The 21,051-nt window shown below is 42.6% G+C and overlaps 2 protein-coding genes across 5 annotated transcripts in view; both read right to left on the bottom strand.

Annotated features, from left to right (window-relative positions):
* Positions 1 to 3,647: 3,647 nt before the first annotated feature.
* Positions 3,648 to 13,053, bottom strand: LOC306822633 (RNA-binding protein 38-like). Its single transcript, XM_079341757.1, has 4 exons — positions 12,633 to 13,053; positions 10,454 to 10,577; positions 9,958 to 10,012; positions 3,648 to 5,409 (listed from the first exon to the last, which is right to left on the bottom strand). Exons 1-4 carry the CDS (start codon positions 12,843 to 12,845, stop codon positions 5,067 to 5,069), a joined length of 735 nt encoding a protein of 244 aa, XP_079197883.1. The 5' UTR covers positions 12,846 to 13,053; the 3' UTR covers positions 3,648 to 5,066.
* A 597-nt stretch (positions 13,054 to 13,650) lies between these two features.
* Positions 13,651 to 21,051, bottom strand: part of rae1 (ribonucleic acid export 1) — a gene marked incomplete at its 3' end in the record, with an annotated part of 229,256 nt that continues 221,855 nt past the window's right edge. The window contains exons 1-13 of one of the 4 annotated variants that reach the window (XM_079340996.1): positions 19,884 to 20,003; positions 19,255 to 19,374; positions 19,022 to 19,126; positions 18,707 to 18,799; positions 18,528 to 18,614; positions 18,358 to 18,444; positions 18,155 to 18,226; positions 17,961 to 18,068; positions 17,763 to 17,869; positions 17,521 to 17,596; positions 16,626 to 16,820; positions 16,445 to 16,530; positions 13,651 to 15,161 (exon numbers count right to left, since the gene is read on the bottom strand). In XM_079340996.1, coding sequence (XP_079197122.1) covers position 15,161; positions 16,445 to 16,530; positions 16,626 to 16,820; positions 17,521 to 17,596; positions 17,763 to 17,869; positions 17,961 to 18,068; positions 18,155 to 18,226; positions 18,358 to 18,444; positions 18,528 to 18,614; positions 18,707 to 18,799; positions 19,022 to 19,126; positions 19,255 to 19,344 — 1,107 coding nt within the window. In that variant the 5' untranslated portion in view covers positions 19,345 to 19,374; positions 19,884 to 20,003. Of the gene's footprint in view, positions 15,162 to 16,440; positions 16,531 to 16,625; positions 16,821 to 17,520; positions 17,597 to 17,762; positions 17,870 to 17,960; positions 18,069 to 18,154; positions 18,227 to 18,357; positions 18,445 to 18,527; positions 18,615 to 18,706; positions 18,800 to 19,021; positions 19,127 to 19,254; positions 19,375 to 19,713; positions 19,797 to 19,883; positions 20,004 to 21,051 lie in introns of those variants that run through there. The other 3 variants (XM_079340993.1, XM_079340994.1, XM_079340995.1) reach the window with 3 other exon arrangements.

The raw sequence follows: 21,051 nt of genomic DNA, 5'->3' as shown, positions 1-21,051 counted from the left end.
CAAAGTGAGGGATACAGATTATGTTTTAACCCAGTAGTGTTTTTTTTTGTTTTTTTTAACTCAGTAGTCTGCATTCCTGATTTAAACATGATTAATTCTCACATCTCTGTCATGAGGAGATGTATGTATGTATGTTTTTTAAAGAAAATGTCTCCAGTCTTACTGGTTTATCAAGCTGAATTGTTGGGCACTCATTTGAATGATAAAGTTGTTCAGCTTGTTCGAAGTTGGTAAATCTAAGCTGAGTTTCAAAGCATGTGTAAAACAAAGAAGTCAATGTTGGAACTTCTTCTATTTCTACCATCCCCTTCCTCCTTCCTTGATGTATAATTGTAAACTGTCTGTGTGTATGTGCCCCCCCCCCCCGCCCCAAACCCCCAACCATAATGTCTGATGTGTATGTCTCGGCCTAAACAACCTCTTCTTCGAGCTTCTCGAATGTGTACCATACCATGATAATCTATGGAACTGTGAAAAATAATTTCCCAACCAATAAACAAACGTTTATTGTTAGATAACTTTTGAATATGTCATTCATATCAGCCATACCTTCTACTGTCATATTCCTTGTTCAGTATCACAAGATGGGTTTAATCACAGCAACACATGCACACCAACTGAAATGGTTTGGGACTTCGTATGCGATTGTTAGCTTGTGCAATGATTCTATCTACTCTTCTTCGTTGTACTTTGGCTAGTTAACCTGAGATGTATTACATAAACAATGTAAACGCTTGGGTATGCAACTCTGGAGAAAGAAGTGACAGTTTATGTTTAGGTATGTGCACCCCCCTCCCCATCACATACAGTACATACAAAACTATCTTTCATGCACTCTGAGTGTATGTAGATAGGCAGTAGATCGGAAAATAAGTCATTGTGTAATAGGACAGACTTATAACAGGCCTTTTTTTTTCTTCTTAATCTTATTGATTGATTGCTGTTGGGCTGTAAAAAGAACAACTTTAAAATATAATTGGCAACAATAACTTAATGCATTTTTAACTACATACACGGTATAAAAGTATATTAGCATGCATAAAAAAACACTACCCATACTTCAACATGACGATAATGATTGATCACTACAAAGTATTTTCACAGACTGAAGTTGTCATGCCATTCAGCACATTACTCTACATTCCCCTAAAGCTTCATACTCAAAACATGACTCTCTCCAGACCAGACCGTGTTATCTGAATGAGTTATTGGAATATTGGAGTACCCATGGGAAAGAGCATGTGATGGGTGTCTGGGTTCTAGGTAAATATAGCTTGTATTTGAGGCCTATCTGACACTACAATGCCAACACTCCACGGACACTGATAGAGCCGTGTGGGTCTGGAAACTGACACAGGACGATAGACAGGGTCAGTCAGATGAGGAGGATGTTTGGCTTGGGTTTTAATCTGACATTAAATAATACAGCACTTGCATGATGACTTCATAATGATCTACAGAAAACTATATTTCACAGATTAAAGCTGTCCTCTGTTAGTTTCAGGTAGTACTGCAAGACGGACAACTTACATATGTATATGTACTTGTATATGTACAACTCAGAGTTGTCTTAGAAGAGTCCATGAAAAAACATGACATGTTTTTGCCTGGCTGAGCTTAAAATCAAGCTGCTGTCTGATAAGGTGGGACTATTTTTATGATAGTTCTGAGGAATCCCTTGACGTCACAGTTGCACGAAAGAGAAAGAAGCATGTGGAGAGTGAGATTTGACTGAACTCACTTTGTATGTGTATGTGAAAGAGAGAGAGAGAGAGAGAGAGAGAGAGAGAGAGAGAGAGAGAGAGAGAGAGAGGCCTAATGATGAATCAGCATAACAAGGACCTGGGACTGAGTGACCTCGTTCATCAAGCTGACACCGCTCTGTTTTTGCTCTGGTGTGACTCACGAGAAGAAGATGAAAAGGAGGAAAAGATAAGCGAAATGGGGGGGGGGGAGAAAAAGAGAGAAACGATGGCATGCTCCGAGAAAGAGAACCACAAGCCCTGATATGGGAGCAAAAAGAAGGGATGCGAACTGAAGACATGGCAAGCAGAAAAGTCGAGAAATTAATTTGTGAGTTTGACCACAATCAGAGAAAAGGGAGGTGAGATAGTGAAGGATAAACAGTGACAGAGTGATGAAAGGAGAGGGGGGCCAGAGCTGCTGTGCCTCAGTAACAACCAGTAAACACAGCAACAGCAAGGACATCAGTTCAGTTAAACGCAGGGGTGTTTACAAACCTATGACATGATTCAGCTATAAAAACTACAGCATGACCTTAGAGATGTCGTCTTTTACGGCACGTCCAAACACGTGGTTATGGCTTCTATCAGGCATTTAGTTTTAAAGCTTTAGTCGTTTGAAGCCATTTCTGTGTCCATCCAAATCCTGAGCAAAAACGTTTAACACATTTACTCCCACTGACTCTGTTACCATGACGTTAAACCAAGCAACTTACTTGATGACATCTAAAAGAGTGTTTTAAAAAAAACAAGTTGAGTGAAGCTAAAACATGTAAGACATTTCCCACACATAAACAAAAAGAAGCTAAAACCATGACCAATTCGATAAAAATATTATGTACAGTATTTTGGTGTATTGGTGTAGTACTTCCTAACAAATGTGAGAACGCTTCCAACCTTAACTCAGACGGGGAACATGCAACAACATTTATACCAGCTAAACAAGAGCATGTTGGGGTTTGTCTTAGTGAGCCTGTTAACATGTCACAATTCGCACAAAGCCTCAATGTGCCTCGGTATGATTCACAAAGCTGCTTGAATGTCTCCAAACTTCATGGGAGTATGTTGTTACTTTATTGTGGGTACACCTTTAAAGATTTTGGATGAAAATCTAGCTAGAATTAAAACTATCATGTGAACTGAACATCAACTTATACTGCTTAAAGGGCTGGGTGTGTGTAATTAAGGATTTCATGAGAAAAGATTTCACGAGTAAAGATGCTCTAATTAGAATGTTATCGAGACAAGAACCGCAAAAACCATTTATTAAACTCAAGGCCACATCATAGATCATTACTGAGGGGATGAATTACATCCTGGGTGAGGACAAAAAAAAAAAAAGATAATGGATGTGTTTTTGTTTCTCACAACCTTGCCTGCTTTTTGTCTCGGGGCCTTTGAGGGGTTTAGAAGTGACACATCTTGTGAAGTAGCTGATGTAAGCACAAACATGTAGAAACGCTGCTGGGAAACAGAACTAGCTGAGCTTGTTTAGCAGCGTGAACAAAAAAAGAAAAACTGTTACTTGCTGCTCTGGTTTAAAGGGGCCTCAAATCCACTTTCTGACTAACGTCATATTTTTTTCTCTTCAAGACAGAAAAGAATGATAGCTAGCGTGGAGGCCTTAAGGGAACACCCTGCACCTCTGGCAGGTGGTGGTGTTGTGGCTTGATAAAAGTCAGAACTCAAACAGCACACACAACTTTGATAAGAACGCACACATTTCACTGCACTCTCTGACCCCAAAGTATCATCACAGCAGGATCTGCCTTAAAGATCTGTTGTAAAGAAAACACAAATCATTTACATGTAGGTGTTTTAAACTCGGTGGACAGCAGATTTAAAAAAAAAAAAACCCCAAAAAAACCTCTGATGTTTTAAAATCAAACAAAGGCTGGAGAAATCTTCAATTACAAAGTCTTTATTTATTTTTTTATTTTTTTCGTATGGCTTCTTTGCAGGGACTGTAAAAGACATTTTTATTGAAAAAAAAAAAGAAAATCTAGAATTTCTGAAATTGCTGTGCACCAAGTCCACTGACATGGCAACAAAATGAAGACAACACCTGTGAATCTGCAGGAATGCCTCTGCAGGTTTAACAACATCAGTTACACAACTAGAGTCAGAGTAACAAAAAAAACTATTTTTAACTTAGTACCTCATATAAATACCTAAATATAAATATTGTAAATGTACTTGATGACATAAAACATTTGCTGTACATGAATGTCCTTTCGGGCACAACAGTTTGTGAAAATCTCAGTGAGAAAAAGAGAAAACAAAAAATACACTGGTGTTTGCGCTCAGTGTCAGCTACCTTATAACATCTATACACAGCGCTCCTGGTCCCCATCGCCCACATACTGCATGTGATTATCTACATCCATTTGAAATTCTAAAGACCCAAGTGAGCCAGATAAAGTCACTGACAGCTAAAAGGTCAGTTAATGTAGGACTGTCTGCACTTGGTTCTGTGGTGGGGGAGAGCACATACAAAAATCAGGATATTCAAAAAGAAGTTTCTTTTTTTTTTTTTAAGGCCTCTTTAATTAAAAAGAATTTCTAAAAAAAGCGTGTAGTCCTGACACCACAGTCGTAAATCCTTGAGGTGAAATCTTTTGTTTTCCTGTGTGGAACTGAAAGCTGCAGGTTTGTTCACACTGAATGCTCTACCTCACTGGGGATGGCAGCAGGATGGAGGGACGACAGGGAGGCGAAGAGGCTTGTTTTCTGCCTCTCCAGATCACCAACCTGTCTTCCTCCTGAACCCCTTCTCCAACTCCGACCCCCTGCGTCCTAAAGCAGCAGTTCCCTTCAACCCCGACTCTGGAGGCGGGAGGAAAGAGGAGTTACATGTCCTACCAACCTCTCAATGTACCTTGGACATACATAACTTCCACTGATTGAGCCAACAACATAGTAACATTGATAATAATGGCATACAAATAAACATTGACAATGACATTAATACAATAATAAAGGACAATAGAAATAATAAAAATAATAATAAAAAATGAAGTGTCAGCTTCTGGAAGCCCTTGGAAGCGACAACATACTTTATGCTGCTTAGCTTCCCAACCTGAACCAAAACAGTCTACCAGCCCCTCCCACCCGCTTTTTTCTTTTAACCCCATTTACCCATGAGCAAAGGGCTCATCCAGATCGCATAGTGCAATAGTCCCACCCTTCTTCCTGAAAGCCCCTGCTAAATATAGCTGGGGGACTCCATAGGGTGTTTTGCCATCCTCTGTCCAAAGGTCCGAAACCAACAACCCCCCTCCCCCATCCTTCTCCCCCCGCTCCTACTCTGCTCCTTTCCCCGGCTCACTGCATGCGGTCCGGTTGGATGTGCTGCTGTGGGGCGTAGTGCAGGAAGGCTGGGCCGGGTCCAGTGGCGGAGGAGAGGCTAGGATGGACGGTGGATGGAGCAGTGGCGGCGGTGGCTTGGCCAGCGTTGGCTGTGGGGCTGGTGGCGTAGCTGTAGCCCAGGAAGCCGGCTGGGGAGGCAGCATACGGGTACTGCTGCTCAAAGGCTGCCTGGGCGTACTGAGTGTAGGCTGCGCTGTAGTCCAGGTAGGGGCTGGTGCTGACAGAGGTGGAAACCTGAGTGGGCAGGACCAAGCTGGGCTGCACAAAGGCCTGTGGGTATACGTATGGCTGGGCCATCCTGCACACAGACACAAAGACCAAACAGGGGGGTTATTACAGAGAAATCTAGTCTGGCTTCCATTGTTTACATTTCTCCCAGGGGACGAGCCTGTCGGGAGTATAAACTCTCTGTAGATGTTCTGAGCTGAAGACAACTCTTAAGCTGATGTCCACTGTTATTAAAGATGAAGTAGACATGAGGTAGAGGAGGTTAGGCAGCGAAGGTGACTCAACCCTTCGCCTGTTTCAGTTAGTAAAACCTACAAAACCTGTTTAGTAGGACTTCCTGAGGTAGAAGGGCAGGGAGGAGTTGAGTGTGTGTGTGTGTGTGTGTGGGGGGGGGGGGGGGGGGGAGTCAGCCGTTACTGGCAGGTTTTCAAGCTCAGGCATCAGCAGAGTGTTTTAACAGCTGCTGCTCTTCACTTGCCACACACACACACACACACATATATGAAAAAAGGGAACTGCATGGAAGCTGTACAGAAGTTGCAGCCTGCAACTTCTCACTTGGTGAGTGAATCTCACACAGACCATCACTGGTGATGATGCTAACTTTGGGGGTAGATGGTGGCGGGGGAGCTCATCATCAGGGCTGGATGCCAGGCTCTGCCAGGACTCAGGAGGCCCGACTCACTGAAGCTGATTAGAGTTGCTGAGGTCTGGGGACTGCACTGTCTCGCTTTTCCACAGAGGATAGGAACATGGACTGGGCTTCAGGAGTCTATTTTCAGTCAGTACTTGAAGTATCTCTCCTGGGTTTGTCGTCTTTAGGGAGACACTGTTATGGCGGAGAGGTAAAGAACCTTCTTTTATAAAAGGACCGTGTGACAAACACTTTTGTGAGGAGCGTTTGTCCTCGTTAGACTGTAAGACTTGCACCCTGAGATAAAGACTAAAAAGTCCAAACAAATGTCACTTGATGTAAGGTCTGCGGCTGCCCCTCAATACTAAAAACAAAAAACATCCTCTTTTCATGGACTTAATAGGTTGTGGTTGTTGTTTTTTTTGTCGAAGGATTTCATTCAGGAGTAAATGACAAATCAGAAATGAGAAGCAGCCATGAGGTCCACACGGCAAAAGAGGAACGCATGCATGGATAGGGAAGTCAACACGCACACACACGCACACCCCCCAGCCCACTCCCCTCTCCTCATCACCCACCCACACACCAATTACCACTGCAAACCCCAAACCATGCCATAATAGGGAAAGAGTCACACCGCAATCAGCACAACCTCTTCACTTCATATCACACAAAAGGGGAAAGATAAAAAAAAAAAAAAAAAAAAAAAAGGCACTCCAATCCATCACAGCACACCGCACTGCACTCTCAAGCCATCACTGGCACCTTGTGAGAGGGGCTGGCTGAGGGTGGGAGGGGGAGGCTGGGCACATATGTCTGTCAAACACTCCTCTGGACTAGTCCTGTACTGTGGGCTTCTTCTGCTCCTCTGCTGGTACCACGGTCAGCTGACGGCACACAGCAACCATGGCAGAAGGTTGAATAGGAGGGAAGGGATTATTTTCAACAATAACATTAAGGTCTTGTTGTTTCAGCAAATACTGGTTTGAACCAGGAAGCATTTGGGGCACAGAAATACTGCGAGTAATCGCAATGTTAAAAGACGTTTATGAAGATCTGTCAAATAGAGAATAAAAAAATAAAAAAACTTCCATCAAGGATAAAACATTTTTACAAACAAATAGACAACATAAGTAAAAAAAACAAAAAAACCTGCAAGTAATGATTTATTACACCATAGGGAAATAATGTTAAACTACAGTGTGGAAGAAAGATATAGAGGCTCACTGAGGCATTTGATGGGGGGGGGGGGGGGGGGGGGAAGATAGCCATAAAAGACGACAACAGCAGAAGCATGTAACGAGTAGGCATAAGCAAATGAATGTAACCCCCACCCATGGGCGCAATCTACACTCCGTCCTCTCAGTGCTATTGAGCTACTCACAAAGAGGCATTCAGGTTCACACACAGCTTTCAAACATGACCATACAGTAATGCTGTGGGCTATATGTGCTCTCACTCGCATCACGTATAACGAGCCTGCCTTCTCCTCGGCCTTGGCAGCGTTTCTCCACGGGCAGTTTGCCGTAATCTCAGTTTACAATCAAGTCGACCTTATGCAGGTAACAGAAGCCCAAAGGGAGAGACAAAGCACTCGTGTACTTTATCTTCAGTCTGTGCACAGATGGAGAGTTTAGATTTAAGGGAGGACCAAGTGAAGTTAGGGATGGTAGCAAGCTCCCGGGGGGAGGGGGAGGGGAGGGGGGGGCAGAGATGCCAAGTGGATTGTGGGACAGTGGCAAGGGAATGTGGATGACGGCCAGAAGACCATAGGTCAGCTGGTTTTGTGCTGACGGCCAGTCTGTGTGGGTTTGACGTAGTGCCACTCTGCGGATGGCAGGCGTGGACTAGAGAGGCAAGCTCACTAGACAAAAAAAAAAAAAAAAAAAAAAAGATTTGATGAACACGAACGTGACAAAAACAGGGCAAAGTAATCATGGACACGAAGGCCTCTTAATGAGCTCATGTGAAAAGCCTGGGCCGTATCACACCGAGCAGCGAAATATTTCCACAGGATAACACGAATGACCTTCAGCACATGACTCACAGCAACACCAAGTGTGAAAACAGATGGGTCTGGACCGGGTTGGGGGAATTAAACAACACCTCACAATAACCTGTGAGAAGGCTTCATATTCCTTCCTTTCTTCTTTGTTAGAGGGGATTGTGAAAAGTCTTTGATAGCAGGAGGGCAAAGGGTGTTTTGTTTGGCACCTGTAGAGGTGTGTTTCCTTGGGAGCGCACAGCCTCATTAAGCATTAGTCCCAGAATACGACTCCAGATACCCTCCCCCTTCAGTCTCCTCTTTAACCCCCCCCCCCCCCCCCCTTTGGTGTCACAGAGGTGTCAGTTTTCAGCGTCTCTATCTATCTAACAACTGGTAGTGGCACCACAGAATTTTCAGTGGACACCAGTGGTAAAAGCAATTAAAAAAGGGAAACATGTGATATGGGGAAAGCACAGGGAAGTGGATGTAGTTGGAGGAGGTGATGCATGAGAGGAGATGAATCTGCAAGCTCAATGAAACCCCCCCCCCACCCCCTCCATCAAACCATTGTCCTGGCCTCAGTGACCCCTCTGGGCCTTACAGCATCTGCTGACCGCAGCTTTACACACAGACACCGCAGTAAGCCCAAAACCAGAGTACCACAGGAACACGCTTCAAAATCCTACTTCAGATACCCTCCTCACGCCATATGTTGTCGAAAGGGTCTTGGGGGGGGGGGGGAGAAAAGCCACTTGTGCCCTCCTCATCTTAGGGAGGCCTGCGTCTGTCACCCAGCATACAGAGGAAACCCAGAGGCAGGCAGACAGGTGCTCCGTGCGCCTCTCTACATCTCTAGGGTGCTGGTCATGGGAGATTAAGGGGGTGTATAGAGCTGTAATATGAGCCAGCACCTGTCAGGCAAAATTCTCAAAGCAGCACTGTGCTCCACATTTTAGACCCTGTGGGTTTCCTGTGCCATCCATGCTCAGTGTGGTAGAAGGAGCACAGATCAGGGAGGGACTTTCCAATGTCCTCTTAAGGTCTTGGAACATGATGGGACATGTCCCTAGTGGACCATGGGATTTCTCATTCAGACACAGAAGTACGGCTGGACTATAAATCTTAAAAACACTAAATATTTCTTATTTTACCCATGTCCCCGTGGAGTGCCCTGGGATTTCCACAAAGCTTTAAATATCCGCATGCTCTGAAATCTTTAACTTTATGGGACAACGAGGGGGTAGTTCATTGAATATTAACCCGGCAATAATGAATCACTCGTCCTTTAGTTCATGGTTACTCATTACAGTTTCACATTTATCATGTATAAATACCAGGGTTTTTTTTCTGATTGTGCAGGACTCAGAATAACTTTTACAAGAATCCGACGATCAAAACAAACGATCACATTTCTGACTGTCAATCAAACCACAAACCATTTGTTGACACTTGTCATGTTGGTAAAGAGATACTGTTGTTTATCAGTCGAACACTTTAAATGGAGTTCTATGAGTGCTTTAATGTTGCACACACACACAGATCTGTGGTTTGTGCGTGTCTGAATGGTGCTGAGGGATGATCTGAGGGAGCTGCAGGGGGCGAGCAGAGTCATTACTGCAGTGAAACGCTCATTAGCTGCTCGGCAGACCATGGCTCCTCGACGCTATCCAGGCTGTTTCTACAACACAGACACTTTGGAGAAGCTTTCTCAGTGACAGAGTCCACTCTGGCAGGTTAGCGAGAGGAGAGGCTCCTGACAGAGGCCGAAAAAAAAGTGAGTCACACAATCACCTCTGGAATGCTCTTCTATTACCACAGATATGTGAACCATCTCTCAGCCCTACAGAACTCAGATATGCTAATAGACTACTTCTGGAGTTACATGTGGACACAGAAACTGACATGTACTTTCCAGAGGCCTTGCTTGTCAAAGGAATAGTAGCCTGGTGGTATCCCACAGAGAGAAATACAACAAGCGCCCACTCCCGCTCACTTACCCATACTGCCTCTGGATGAGTGCTGGGTGAATGGGCTGCACTCCGATGGATATGCCTGCAAGATAGGAGGCCGGCTGTCAGACACACACATTTGCATTTACAGAGGAGGACCAGAGAACAATACACAGTGAGCACGGAGAGACAGAGGCAGGGTCTGTTTCAGTCCTACCTCGGATGGAAAAACACACAAACGCTGTCTGGAAATTCACTTCATTTTGTATTTAAAATAGAATGAGATAAATGTGAATGGTATGGATGTTCTAACTGAACCAAAACCTTTTTCTTTTTTACCCATCAGCTTAAATTTTCCTCGGGATCAATAACGTATCTATCTATCTATCTATCTATCTATCTATCTATCTATCTATCTATCTATCTATCTATCTATCTATCTATCTATCTATCTATCAGCTTTCACAAACAAACACATATTAGATGATAGAATGGTTGCTGGGTAGGAAGAAAGCACATTGAACATATATACAGTAGACCTCACCTGTCTGTATGCTGCGGGGTTTAGCCCCCAGGTAGGCCAGGTTCACGTTGGCTTTCCGGCCATCGATGATGGGGTTGGGGTCCTTGCATGCTCTCTCTGCTGCTCCTCTGTCTGTCATTGTTACCTGGTGAGAAAATCAGAATCGTCAACAAGGTCTCACAGAAAAGCAACATTAAAATCACACAAAACAAACAAAGTGCTTTGTGTTGCGCCCCGGCTGGTTACAGATTAAACACTCAAGAAAAAAATAAAAATAAATAGATAAAACACTTGAAATGCATTAAAATAGAGACTTTTTCAGCTGTTAAGATTCTGTGCCTCTGAATACGAAAGGAAACTGCAAACAAAGCACAATGATAAGCTTTGAATACTGCCCACAGCAGCAGCAGCAGCAACTGGCCACTTGACGGCCACTCAGCTCCGCTCAGTGCTGAAATATGGATCTGAGAAGAGCAACGCAGAGCTTATCCAATTAGGAGCTAAAATATTAAGGAGATTGGTATTAGTCCACCCCTCCTCTCTCCCTCCTGGCATTAGACGAGCCCTTCTGTTTTGATTGCCACATTTTGCCAACTCAGAGGGTTCAGCCACCTCCGTGTGTGGACCGAGTAGTGAATGTAGGCCACGGCTTGCATTGTTAAAGAGGACGTTTTTAAAAGCAGTGTGCCTCTCCATAGTGGAAGGATCCAGAACAAAGCCCACTCCAGGGCCTGTGTTGTGAACACACAGGAAGGAACGAGACTACTGTGTTTACACGGGAAAAGAGCCCTGCTGTGTGTGTGTGTGTTTGTGTGTGTTGTGTGTGTAGGGGGGATTCTACTAATCTACCTCTCTGAAGTGTGTTTAGAAAAAAGGTGTGCTCAGCTTCGGGGCGCCTCCCTCCCCTCCTGCTGCCAGCTACCTTTCCAACTGAAACGCTCTTAAAAACACAATTATCAGGTTGCCTCACACCACAGAAAATGTGTGCCTTTTTTTTTTTTTTTTCCCGGGCAGCACCCACATCGGTCTGAGCCTGTTTAACCTGAAACACAAGACTCAATAAGCAGCCGTTTGATTCCAGCTAGACTCACAGGACCACTTTCCTCAGAGTTAAGGAGCTGATGTGTAAACACAGAGAGCAATTGTCTTTAAATTCTGGCTTTAGAAGTAAACATGCACACATAACAGTTTTCCATTCCTTCTTTGGCCCGGCAGTACATTAGGGCTGATATGTCTTCACAAGGTTCTCGTAAATATTTGCATTTCTTGTTCTGCTTCTGTGTTTTGTATCAAAGAGAGAAGGAATCTCTTTATCTGCCTGAAACATGAACAGTTTTTCATTCACCTAACTTGAAGGGGCCGGGGCTAAAGATTGGATTTATGTACCAGTAAACATTATCTTTAGCCTGTCTCACCCGAGTAAGCTCTGTAAGTAAGTTTAGGTTTCGTGAACATCCTCAGTCTAAACATGACAGAATCAGAAAGGGGGTTTAACATGAACGTGTTGTAGGCTATAAGACAGAGCCAGTTGCTTGATGCTGGAATTTCTCTAAGCAGCCAAGATGTGATGCAAATCATGTGCTACAGCCGAATGCTCCGGTCTTTGACAATGGAGGGCTGGGTGTACAAGGTCAACCACCCCACTGCTAAAAAATAACCATATAAAGCCAGCCAGGAGTGCAGGCTCCCTCTCTGTGTCTCGCTCATAAACACAGGCTCTTCCAAAGCCATAAGCTGGGGGGGGGGGGGGGGGGGGGGGGGGGGGTGTTCATTTGGGGGTCTGGACATCATGGACATATGCTGAAATATAATCTTCTTAGTTACCCACCAACCTGTGTGATCCCTCTTTCTCATTAAGCTAAAATAACTGGCAGCCAGCCGAAAAAAGGAGACGCTGTGCAAGTATGCATGTCAGCTTGGATGGGGGTGAATTACCTTTGACACATATCTGATAGTTTAAATGACTAGAAGGAATTAGTCATTATTTCCCATAAGGGGAGAGGCACTCACACGAAAGGCACATCCTTTGCATACACTAAAAATAAGTATTTTAAAAATGACGTGGTCCAGGAAATAAATAACAGAAGCATTACAGGAGACAGCTAATCTATAGTGAGAGTCAATAGTGTTTAAAAGTTGTCAATGAAAGATTGGTGTATGTGTCGTTCTTCATATTTATGGTTGTCCTGTCTGTACTCACAAAGCCGTATCCTCTGGATTTACCGGTCTGTCTGTCCGTGATCACAACAGCCTCGTCAATGTCCCCGAAGGCCTCGAAGTATTTTCTGAGTGAGGCATCATTCGTGTGGTACGGCAGCCCGCCGACAAAGATTTTGGTGAAAGTTGTGTCTTTTTGCAGCGAGGTTGGATGCATGACGTCCAGGGCTCCGTTCATGAACTGATGTAGAAGCATTGGGCAGCCTGAGTACACTGAAATGTTTCTAAGCGTTTCTACAACGTCCCAGCATCAGTAAAATTCAACTTTAAATCGCTTTATTTTGTGTTGTAGTTTCCTTCCCGTGTTATCCTTCGCGTGAAATGAGGAGCAACCAGATGTAAACTCACGCCACGGAGACCCCTCCACACCGGTTGCTTCTTTGACTATGAGAGATAGTGAGCCGGTAGCTTTTATATGACACGGTTGTGTCCACGCCCACACATAACGTTTGACCAATCAGCCTATCCGCTGAGTGCCAACTTGGTCAGCAGCACCGCCCATTGGTCCGCCTCCCCCAGCTCTGCACCTGCTTTTGTCCTTTTACAGCACAAAGAAAAAGTCTACTGTAGGACAGGAAAGCGCGGTTCAGACCGCCACATGGTGCTGTGTGCTACTGTAATGAGGAAGTCATTGTCACGGCTCTGTCGCCTCAGTCAACTTTTCAAGCATTTATTTTTCAGGTTAAAGTGTGCTCATTTAATCGTGACTTCGTAATCTTTAGTGTACATGTATGCTTTACAGAAAGCAGCAGGTACATGGTTGTACCACACACTGCAACTTTTTCAAGTTGACAGCTGTGACTTTGTTTAAAACCTTTTAGTAGTGTACAGCTTCACTTATAATTTGTTCATGCTAGGTTTAAACTTCACTTTAATCATTTATTAACACTTTTACATCTCTAGGACAAAGCCATTCTTACTGTTGTAAGGTTATCTGAATGTATTTATTTCACATGTAGTCGGATTTTTTTTTAAAAAAACGTGTTATTTCCAAACACTTGACTTGGTATGAATATTTTTACTACTTTTAGAGAGGCAATATCACAGTTCTTCACCAGGCATACAAATCTGTCTTTTTCTGGTTAAATTACTTTAAACTACATTTCTCCAAACATTAAACATGCCACTTCTCTCCTTTTCCAAAGCATAAACGCATGTGCACATTTGGAAGAAGATGGTATGCAGAACAACAGGGTGTAAAAGAGTGCCTTCAGTGTTTAGTATGTCTTATACTCTTTACAATGGAAAATCTGAGCGTCAAAATCAACAGGTCAGTCCCATAAGTTATAGGTTTCTTACTGCTTGCCTGTCCATGCAAGACTATGAGGTCTATGGGAAATCATAAGTCTGCTAACCTGCAACTTGTTTAGTGGAAAGGAGCATGGTTGAGTGTAACAGAGTGGTACAGGAGACAGTTAAGGGGAAACCACTGGTTTCTGCGTCACCCCTCGAAAGCTTTGAGGAGCCGCTGAGCTGTGGCTGCAGTGTTACCTTCCAGCCCCCGGTGCCTTGGAGTTCCACTGCTAAGTATCAAGGGTCAGGCTAACAGTGAGGTGATACTCTAATGACCTCAATAAAAAGGCTTTTAATTCACACTCTGTCCTCTGTGGACTGGTTCACCTTTCACACATGGCCTTTGTAGCTGTCCATGTCAACTCATTCATATCCTCTTGGTAAAGCCCACCCATTTCCAGCTGTGTTCCTGTCAAAAGGACTGGGATGAAGAACACCACTATCCTGCTTTGATCTCTTTTTGTCCTGACTTCAGTACCAGGACTTCTCTAAAGGTAGCTGCAGGGGTAAAAACACAGCAGAAGAGAAAATACTCCACCTGCTGGCTGATTTGCATTCAAACAAGGAGGCAGATGTGTTCATATGATACAGAAGTTGTCTGGAGTTTATCATATTGATTTTAAGATGATCCATTGGTAAGAGACTTATACGTTGAGTTTTACAGCTGAAATATTAGAGTGGTCACGTTCATTGTTTGCATGCACAACACCTTCAAATAAATCCTTAGCAACATGTACACAGCTGACACATTTGATGATCTCTTTACCTGCTTACCCACCTGGAGTTGGAATTACCTTGTTGAAATCTAACATTATGCACTTTTATTTATTTTACATCCCAGTCTTATTTATTGCCCTAAACCACAGAGTGACAACATCATAAGAGAATCAAAAGTCTTTGGAAAGCTGTAAAAAAAAAAAAAAAAAAAAGAAAAAAAAAAAAAAAAAGAGGAACCGGACACATTTAAAAAAAACAACAAAGAAACATTGAGGTGAATGAAAAAGAAAGCCCTCCCATTCTTTGATGACCTCTGCGACCAACTGTCACACAGCTGTCATCAACGTCAGGCTTGCTAGACCCCTCTGATTGGTCCATGCACAGTACGCAGCATTGCTCCAGGTGTTTGTCGAAAAGGAAGAGGTCTGTCCCAAGCATATACACAGTAAAGCAGCAGGTCTTCCGCATTTCCCCCCAAGAGATGCAACTTGGCACGATGAATCTACAGACAAGAGGAAGCAGTCAGTCACAGGACATTTTGACAGTGTTTTGTTTATTTCTGAAAAGGAGCTTCGCGTGGCCTCTCCTGTGCAGAATAAACAGTGCAGTATCACTCGAGCGAAGTAAAATCCTCCTTCGCTGATCATGAAGGATTTCCTCTTAATTACTGGTTTCCTGAATTGTTTCATAGTTACGTCCACACATCCAGTAAACATCTTAAATACATTCTTATCTCTTCAAATACACTACAATCTTAACTTCCCAAAAAAAATATATCGCACATTTGCATTCTATTACCTTAGGAATACATCTAAAGTTAGAGGCCTCCTGTCACAATCTGATTCTGAAAAGCAGGTCCATGCATTTATTTTTTAGTTGATTAGATTACTGCAACGCACGTTCCGCTATGCTGACAAAGCAGGTTTTAAATAAGCTCCAGTTCGTCCAGAATGCTGCAGCCACAATACTAACAAAAACCAAAAAGTTTGAACACATCACTCCTGTTTTCGTCTCCCTTCACTGGCTCCCCATCAAACAAAGAATTGATTTTAAAATACTTGTAACTGTCTTCAAATCCCTGAATGGAATAAGCCCCTCCTTACATGACTGACATGCTCACTCAATACACACCGGACAGATCCCAGAGATCTTCTAATAAACGACTCCTCACGGTACCAAGAATTCACTCTAAATCAGCCTATGGCGCCTTCAGTCATTAAGGCCCCGTTCTCTGATATTCCATACCACATGAACATGGTCGCCTACAACAGTTTGTTCTTTTAAAAAGCAAACTAAAAACTTATTTTTTTTGCACAAGCTTTTAGTTTTAGTTTTTTAAGCCTTTGTTTTATACAGTATGTAATACCTTCTTATCTCATACTGTCTTACATGATGTCATTGTTGTTCACCATCTGTCATTTTTCTGTTTTAAAGCACACTGAGTCTATGCCTGTCGTATGAAATGGGCTATATCAATAAATCTGACTTGACTCTAAAGCTCTCCTTCTTTCAAGCTAAAAGCTACAGCCAGCTTCTTCCTGCAGGGCCCTACAGCAGGCCTTTCAAGATTCAGGTCAGTACAGCACTGTTCCTTGACAGAATACCTACTCAAGCAGTGAACAGAGATACTGGAATCTGATCTATATTCTAAGCCCTCATCCATGCCCACCAGTGTTCATGGGGTTTAAGGCCCCAGTCTGACTCATAAGAGCAAGGTGCATTGTGCAGCCTCCGTCCGGTGACTCTGATCTCCAGGTGTAGAAACAGTGACTGCCCTTCTCTCACCATTTCTTGTTCCGAGGCTTCAGCTCCTCTGCAGCGTTCCTCAGGAAGATGTAGTTCTTTTTCTGGGGGTTGTAGTACTCATGGCCCTGAGGGATAGTACAAAAAACCCCCCCACAAAAAAACACGAGTGAAGGCCAGTCTAAGATCTACTCAGTCAGCACATACAAAACTGGAAGCCTACCTTCGACCAGTCGTAACTCGAAGCATAAGCAAAGATGTTGCCGTTGCTGTTGAAGCAGCAAGCAGTAATGGGCTGGTCAAGCTGCTCTGAGGTCTTCAACTTGGTACGGGCATCTTTGTCCCAGAAACTGAAGCGCCCGTCTGAGCCTACAGTAGCCAGTGTGCCATGGACAGGATGGAAGGAAATGGCATTCACCTGACGAGAGAGAAAAGAAACTAGTAGGTTAAACAAGTGGAGACTGGTTAATGTTTTATATTCAAGTGTAATGATCGGATCCACACAATGACTCCAATGTGCCTTCTCTGTTCCACTCTCTGCAATATTTCATGTTTCTAAACAAATCATTTGATTGAGACATCCAAAAGGCGGCTGCACTCTGACTTTTGGGTGACACGTCATTTGGCCAATTAGGACCTTCCAGAGTCCCAGCCTATGGTAGCCAATAGGAGCAGGGGTTGAAAAAAGGGAGCCCGGCCTCTTCTGATATGTGTACTGTATACCTGTTGGGAATTTCCCTCTGGTTCAATTAAGTATCTTTTTTTTTTAATCTATCTGGCCAATTCCACCTGACTGACTTTTATTATTTCTTGGTTGTACTCTTTTCAGCGTTTTATTTTTATTCTTTAAGAAGCCTCTTTGAGTACTCGGAAAAGCGCAATAAACGTATTATTATTTCTTGAAGCTCGTGATATTCTAAACGTGTGGATATGCATTTCTTTGATTCTTACCGCGAGGAATCCCCTTGAATTAGAGAGCACTTTCAGTTTCCAGTGTGAACACAGACCAGACTTGAGGTAAACAATGAAATACTCTTACTAAACTTTTTTTTACTCATTTCACATTAAATGATGTGAAGTAAATCCCTTTCAGAGCACCAAGCATCACAACGACTTACAGCGTAGATGTCCTGTGGAGTGGTTGTGTTTGTTCCGTTGGACCTGTGGCACTTAAAAGTGAAGTTGTCTTTGGCTCTGAAAGTGACAAAAGAAGAAATTCATTATCTTCTGATTCAGGATCTGAACATGAAAATCTGTGACATGTTTTAAATAAAGAAATAATAATTAAGTCAACGTTTTCCTTTAACTGCATTCAAGAAATATGCGTGGCATGAAAAAAAAAAAAAGTCAAGACACTCACGGGTTTGGAGGGTTGATATAGTGGATGGCCACTCGGCCCTCAATGCTTCCCAGCGCAAAGCCCGTCGGCTTGTTCTGCTTGTCCTTGAAAATGGCAACACAGCGGTGCTGCAGGGCCAGAGCAGAGGAGTACATTAGAACATGTCCACACACCACACTTTACATTAAGCCAAAAGAAAAGCTTGTTGAAGACATTCACCTGATGTTTGAGAGGAGAGTCTATTCTGCGAAACTCAGACGGCTGGTTCTCCAACTGGTAAACTATCAGGCCTCTCTCAGCTGTAGCAACCACAGCCATGGGGTACACCTACCATTAACAGCAAGTGGGGTTCAAAAGAAAATCCAAACCATTCATTGATCAATAAGTATCACAACTAATGTCATCCAACTTACAACATCTGCACAGTAGCATCTCTCTGGCATCTGCAGAGACATCATAGGATTGGGCGAGCGAGTGTCCCAGAACTGAAAAGAAAGAATACATTAAAGCGGTCATATTTCTCTGTGCAGCACAAAAACCTCTCACTCTCACAGATGTGACCCTTAAGGCAAAGGCTAAATATCTGTATTTGTAAGCCCTGTCAGATATATTGTACCTTCAGTGTTTTGTCCCAGCTGCCGGTCATGATACAGCTGTAGTTTGGGGCTTTTATCCAGTGGATTGATTTAATTGGACCTTCGTGCTGTGAAGAAAAATGGGGAGAAATTATACTTTTGCTCATTCTTACCTATAATCTCAACGTTTATCTGGATGCTTCCATCTAACCTGTGCAATCTGCATCGCTTGATTGCTGTTAAGATCCCACATCTTGGCTGTTTTGTCACAGGAAGCAGTGAAGACTTTACTCCCATCCTGGTTAAGGCAGAAGAACCATTATCAGAAATTATTATGTGGCCCAGTTGGCAGTAAATGTTGGGGAGGGGGAGATGTTTCATGAGACCTACATCACTCCAGCATGCATCCAGCACTGGACCTGTGTGCATCTGTTGGGCTTTGGGGACAGTCTGCCCATTATCTTGCACCTCCCAGCACCTCACCTGTGGTACAATGATACATCATGGTGTAAAAGCACACTACATCGTCCTAGCATAACTAAGTACTATCATCATCTAGCATTAAGGAATCATTCAATAAAAGACCAGCCGGGTAAACTTACCATTCTAATTCATTTCTATTATATCCTTATTTTATTTAATATCTCGAGTTCAGTAAGTCACTTTGCTGTTGTTTACTGTATCATGATGAAGCCATGAACTCACATCGTTTGCCCAGGATCCTCCAATGAGGAAGTTTCCTGGCATGGTGGGGGGACTGAAAGCGAGGCAGCTGATGCTGTCGTCTGGAGGTGAAGTCACTTCAACATCCTGTAGGATAAGTCAGGACCACAAACACACAGGTGCAAAAGTAAACTGTCGGGTTAACAAGTATAAAGACTTTACGTTGAGCATGATGATGTTTATTTTTCAGACTTTAATACACTCTGCTAGTTTACCTTCATTGGATTGTGGCTGTCCGTAGTCGTGTTTCCAAAGACCCCGGTCCCCCCTGCTCCAAACCCAGTGTTTGTCCCAAATATACTCATGTTGCATTAAAATGATTCCTGATGGAGGCCTAGGAGTGGGGACAGGAAACCGTCAGTCAATTATCGTTTTTAAATGGTAACTATAATGTCAAAAAGACAAGCAGTTTATTGCACAACTGTGTGAGCACTTTCTAGGCACTGAGACTAAACAGGGCATACATTAAAGAAACAAGATGGTGAAGCTGAGAAGAAGAGTTTGTTGATTTGTATACAGGTTTAGATATAAACTCTAAAACAACAGGAGAACTAATGAAGAATCTTTCTAATCCTCATCTTACAAGTATAAAGACTAGTATACTGTACGCGTTTAAAATGCGTCTGGGGGCATTACATGCTGTAATCAGCATTTATTTAAATCTGAATACATACATTTGTTGAACACCAGCTAACGTCAGCTAGCTACCAGTTCAGTCAGATAATGGTACCTCACTGTGAACACAGGAAGCTAACGATGCTAAACTCAGATTGAAAATCAACATTTTTAAACAGCATATGAAGCAACAATATTTATTCAAATCACTGTACATCAATATACATACCCCCAAGTTGTTTAATTGTGGCTATAACCTGCTAACGAGAAAAATGCCCAAATAATTTGGCGCAGTAGAAATGTGGCGCTTGTTCCTTTCTATGTCGCAGATTGATGACGTATCAACCACGGTAAGGCATGTAGCGCTAGAGGGCGATGCATGTATATATATTTATCACATAAAATTAATAAATAAAGACATGCGATTTAAAAATAAAGGGGGCCACATTACTTTTTCAAATTAGAATATATATATATATATATATATATATATATATATATATATATCCGCTTCTAATCATCCGCTTCTAATTTGAAAAAGTAATGTAACAATAAAATTAACTTCATACAACATTAATATAAGGTAGTTCAATAAACAGGTGATGTTTAAACAATTAAAATGTATCTTGTATGCCAGATCTATCTGAACCTTTGTCTTTTAGTGTTAGATATCCCAAAACACACCATTTTCCAAGACATATTATTTAAATACTGTGCCAGTCAACAAAATATAATACACTGCACAGTGTAGACTCCAGAGGAAGTTTTTACGATTTATCTTAATGGACTGAGTTTGCTAAACAATTGCTGTGCGACTACACGTGTTAAATTAGACACAAAACATCTCTTTGCCTCATAAATGACATTTTTTGCAGCCACTAACAACATCTTTGAAACCTCTTTCAGTTTAAAATAGTGGCACAATGACTGAATGTTATGGAGCATATTATCTCCAATGCATAAATGTTAATTTTTGAGAGACGTTTTTGTTGAGGCCAAGAAGAAGGTGAACTTTCCTCTCACTCAGGAGTCGATGTTTGTGTGGAAATATGTAAATGGTTCAGTTGTAGTCAGTTGATTTGTGTTTGTTGAAATCTTATTATTTTGCTCTACCTTCATTTATTTATTCTTTATTGTATTCTGTCACTGCTGCCTACCTTTTCTGTTTTATATCGTCGGATCCCTTCTGCTCATTTCTTTCTGCTTTATTTGTCATGTGTATGTCAGAAGTTTGTCACGCTATTGCACCAAATAAAGGAAAAACTAATTTGTGTATTAAAGAAGTGAAGTTTAATGGTTTTTCATTTGTTTAATCATGGTGACAAAGGCAATGTGTGAAAGGTGAACCTGTTGTAACGTGAAGTTTCATGAGTTTTACCAAAATAGTAGATGATAAG

The sequence above is a fragment of the Symphodus melops genome, assembly GCF_947650265.1.
Source record: "Symphodus melops genome assembly, chromosome: 4".
Classification (NCBI taxonomy): domain Eukaryota; kingdom Metazoa; phylum Chordata; class Actinopteri; order Labriformes; family Labridae; genus Symphodus; species Symphodus melops.
Note: the sequence above shows the minus strand (reverse complement) of the source record. Positions and strands in the feature narration are given on the sequence as shown.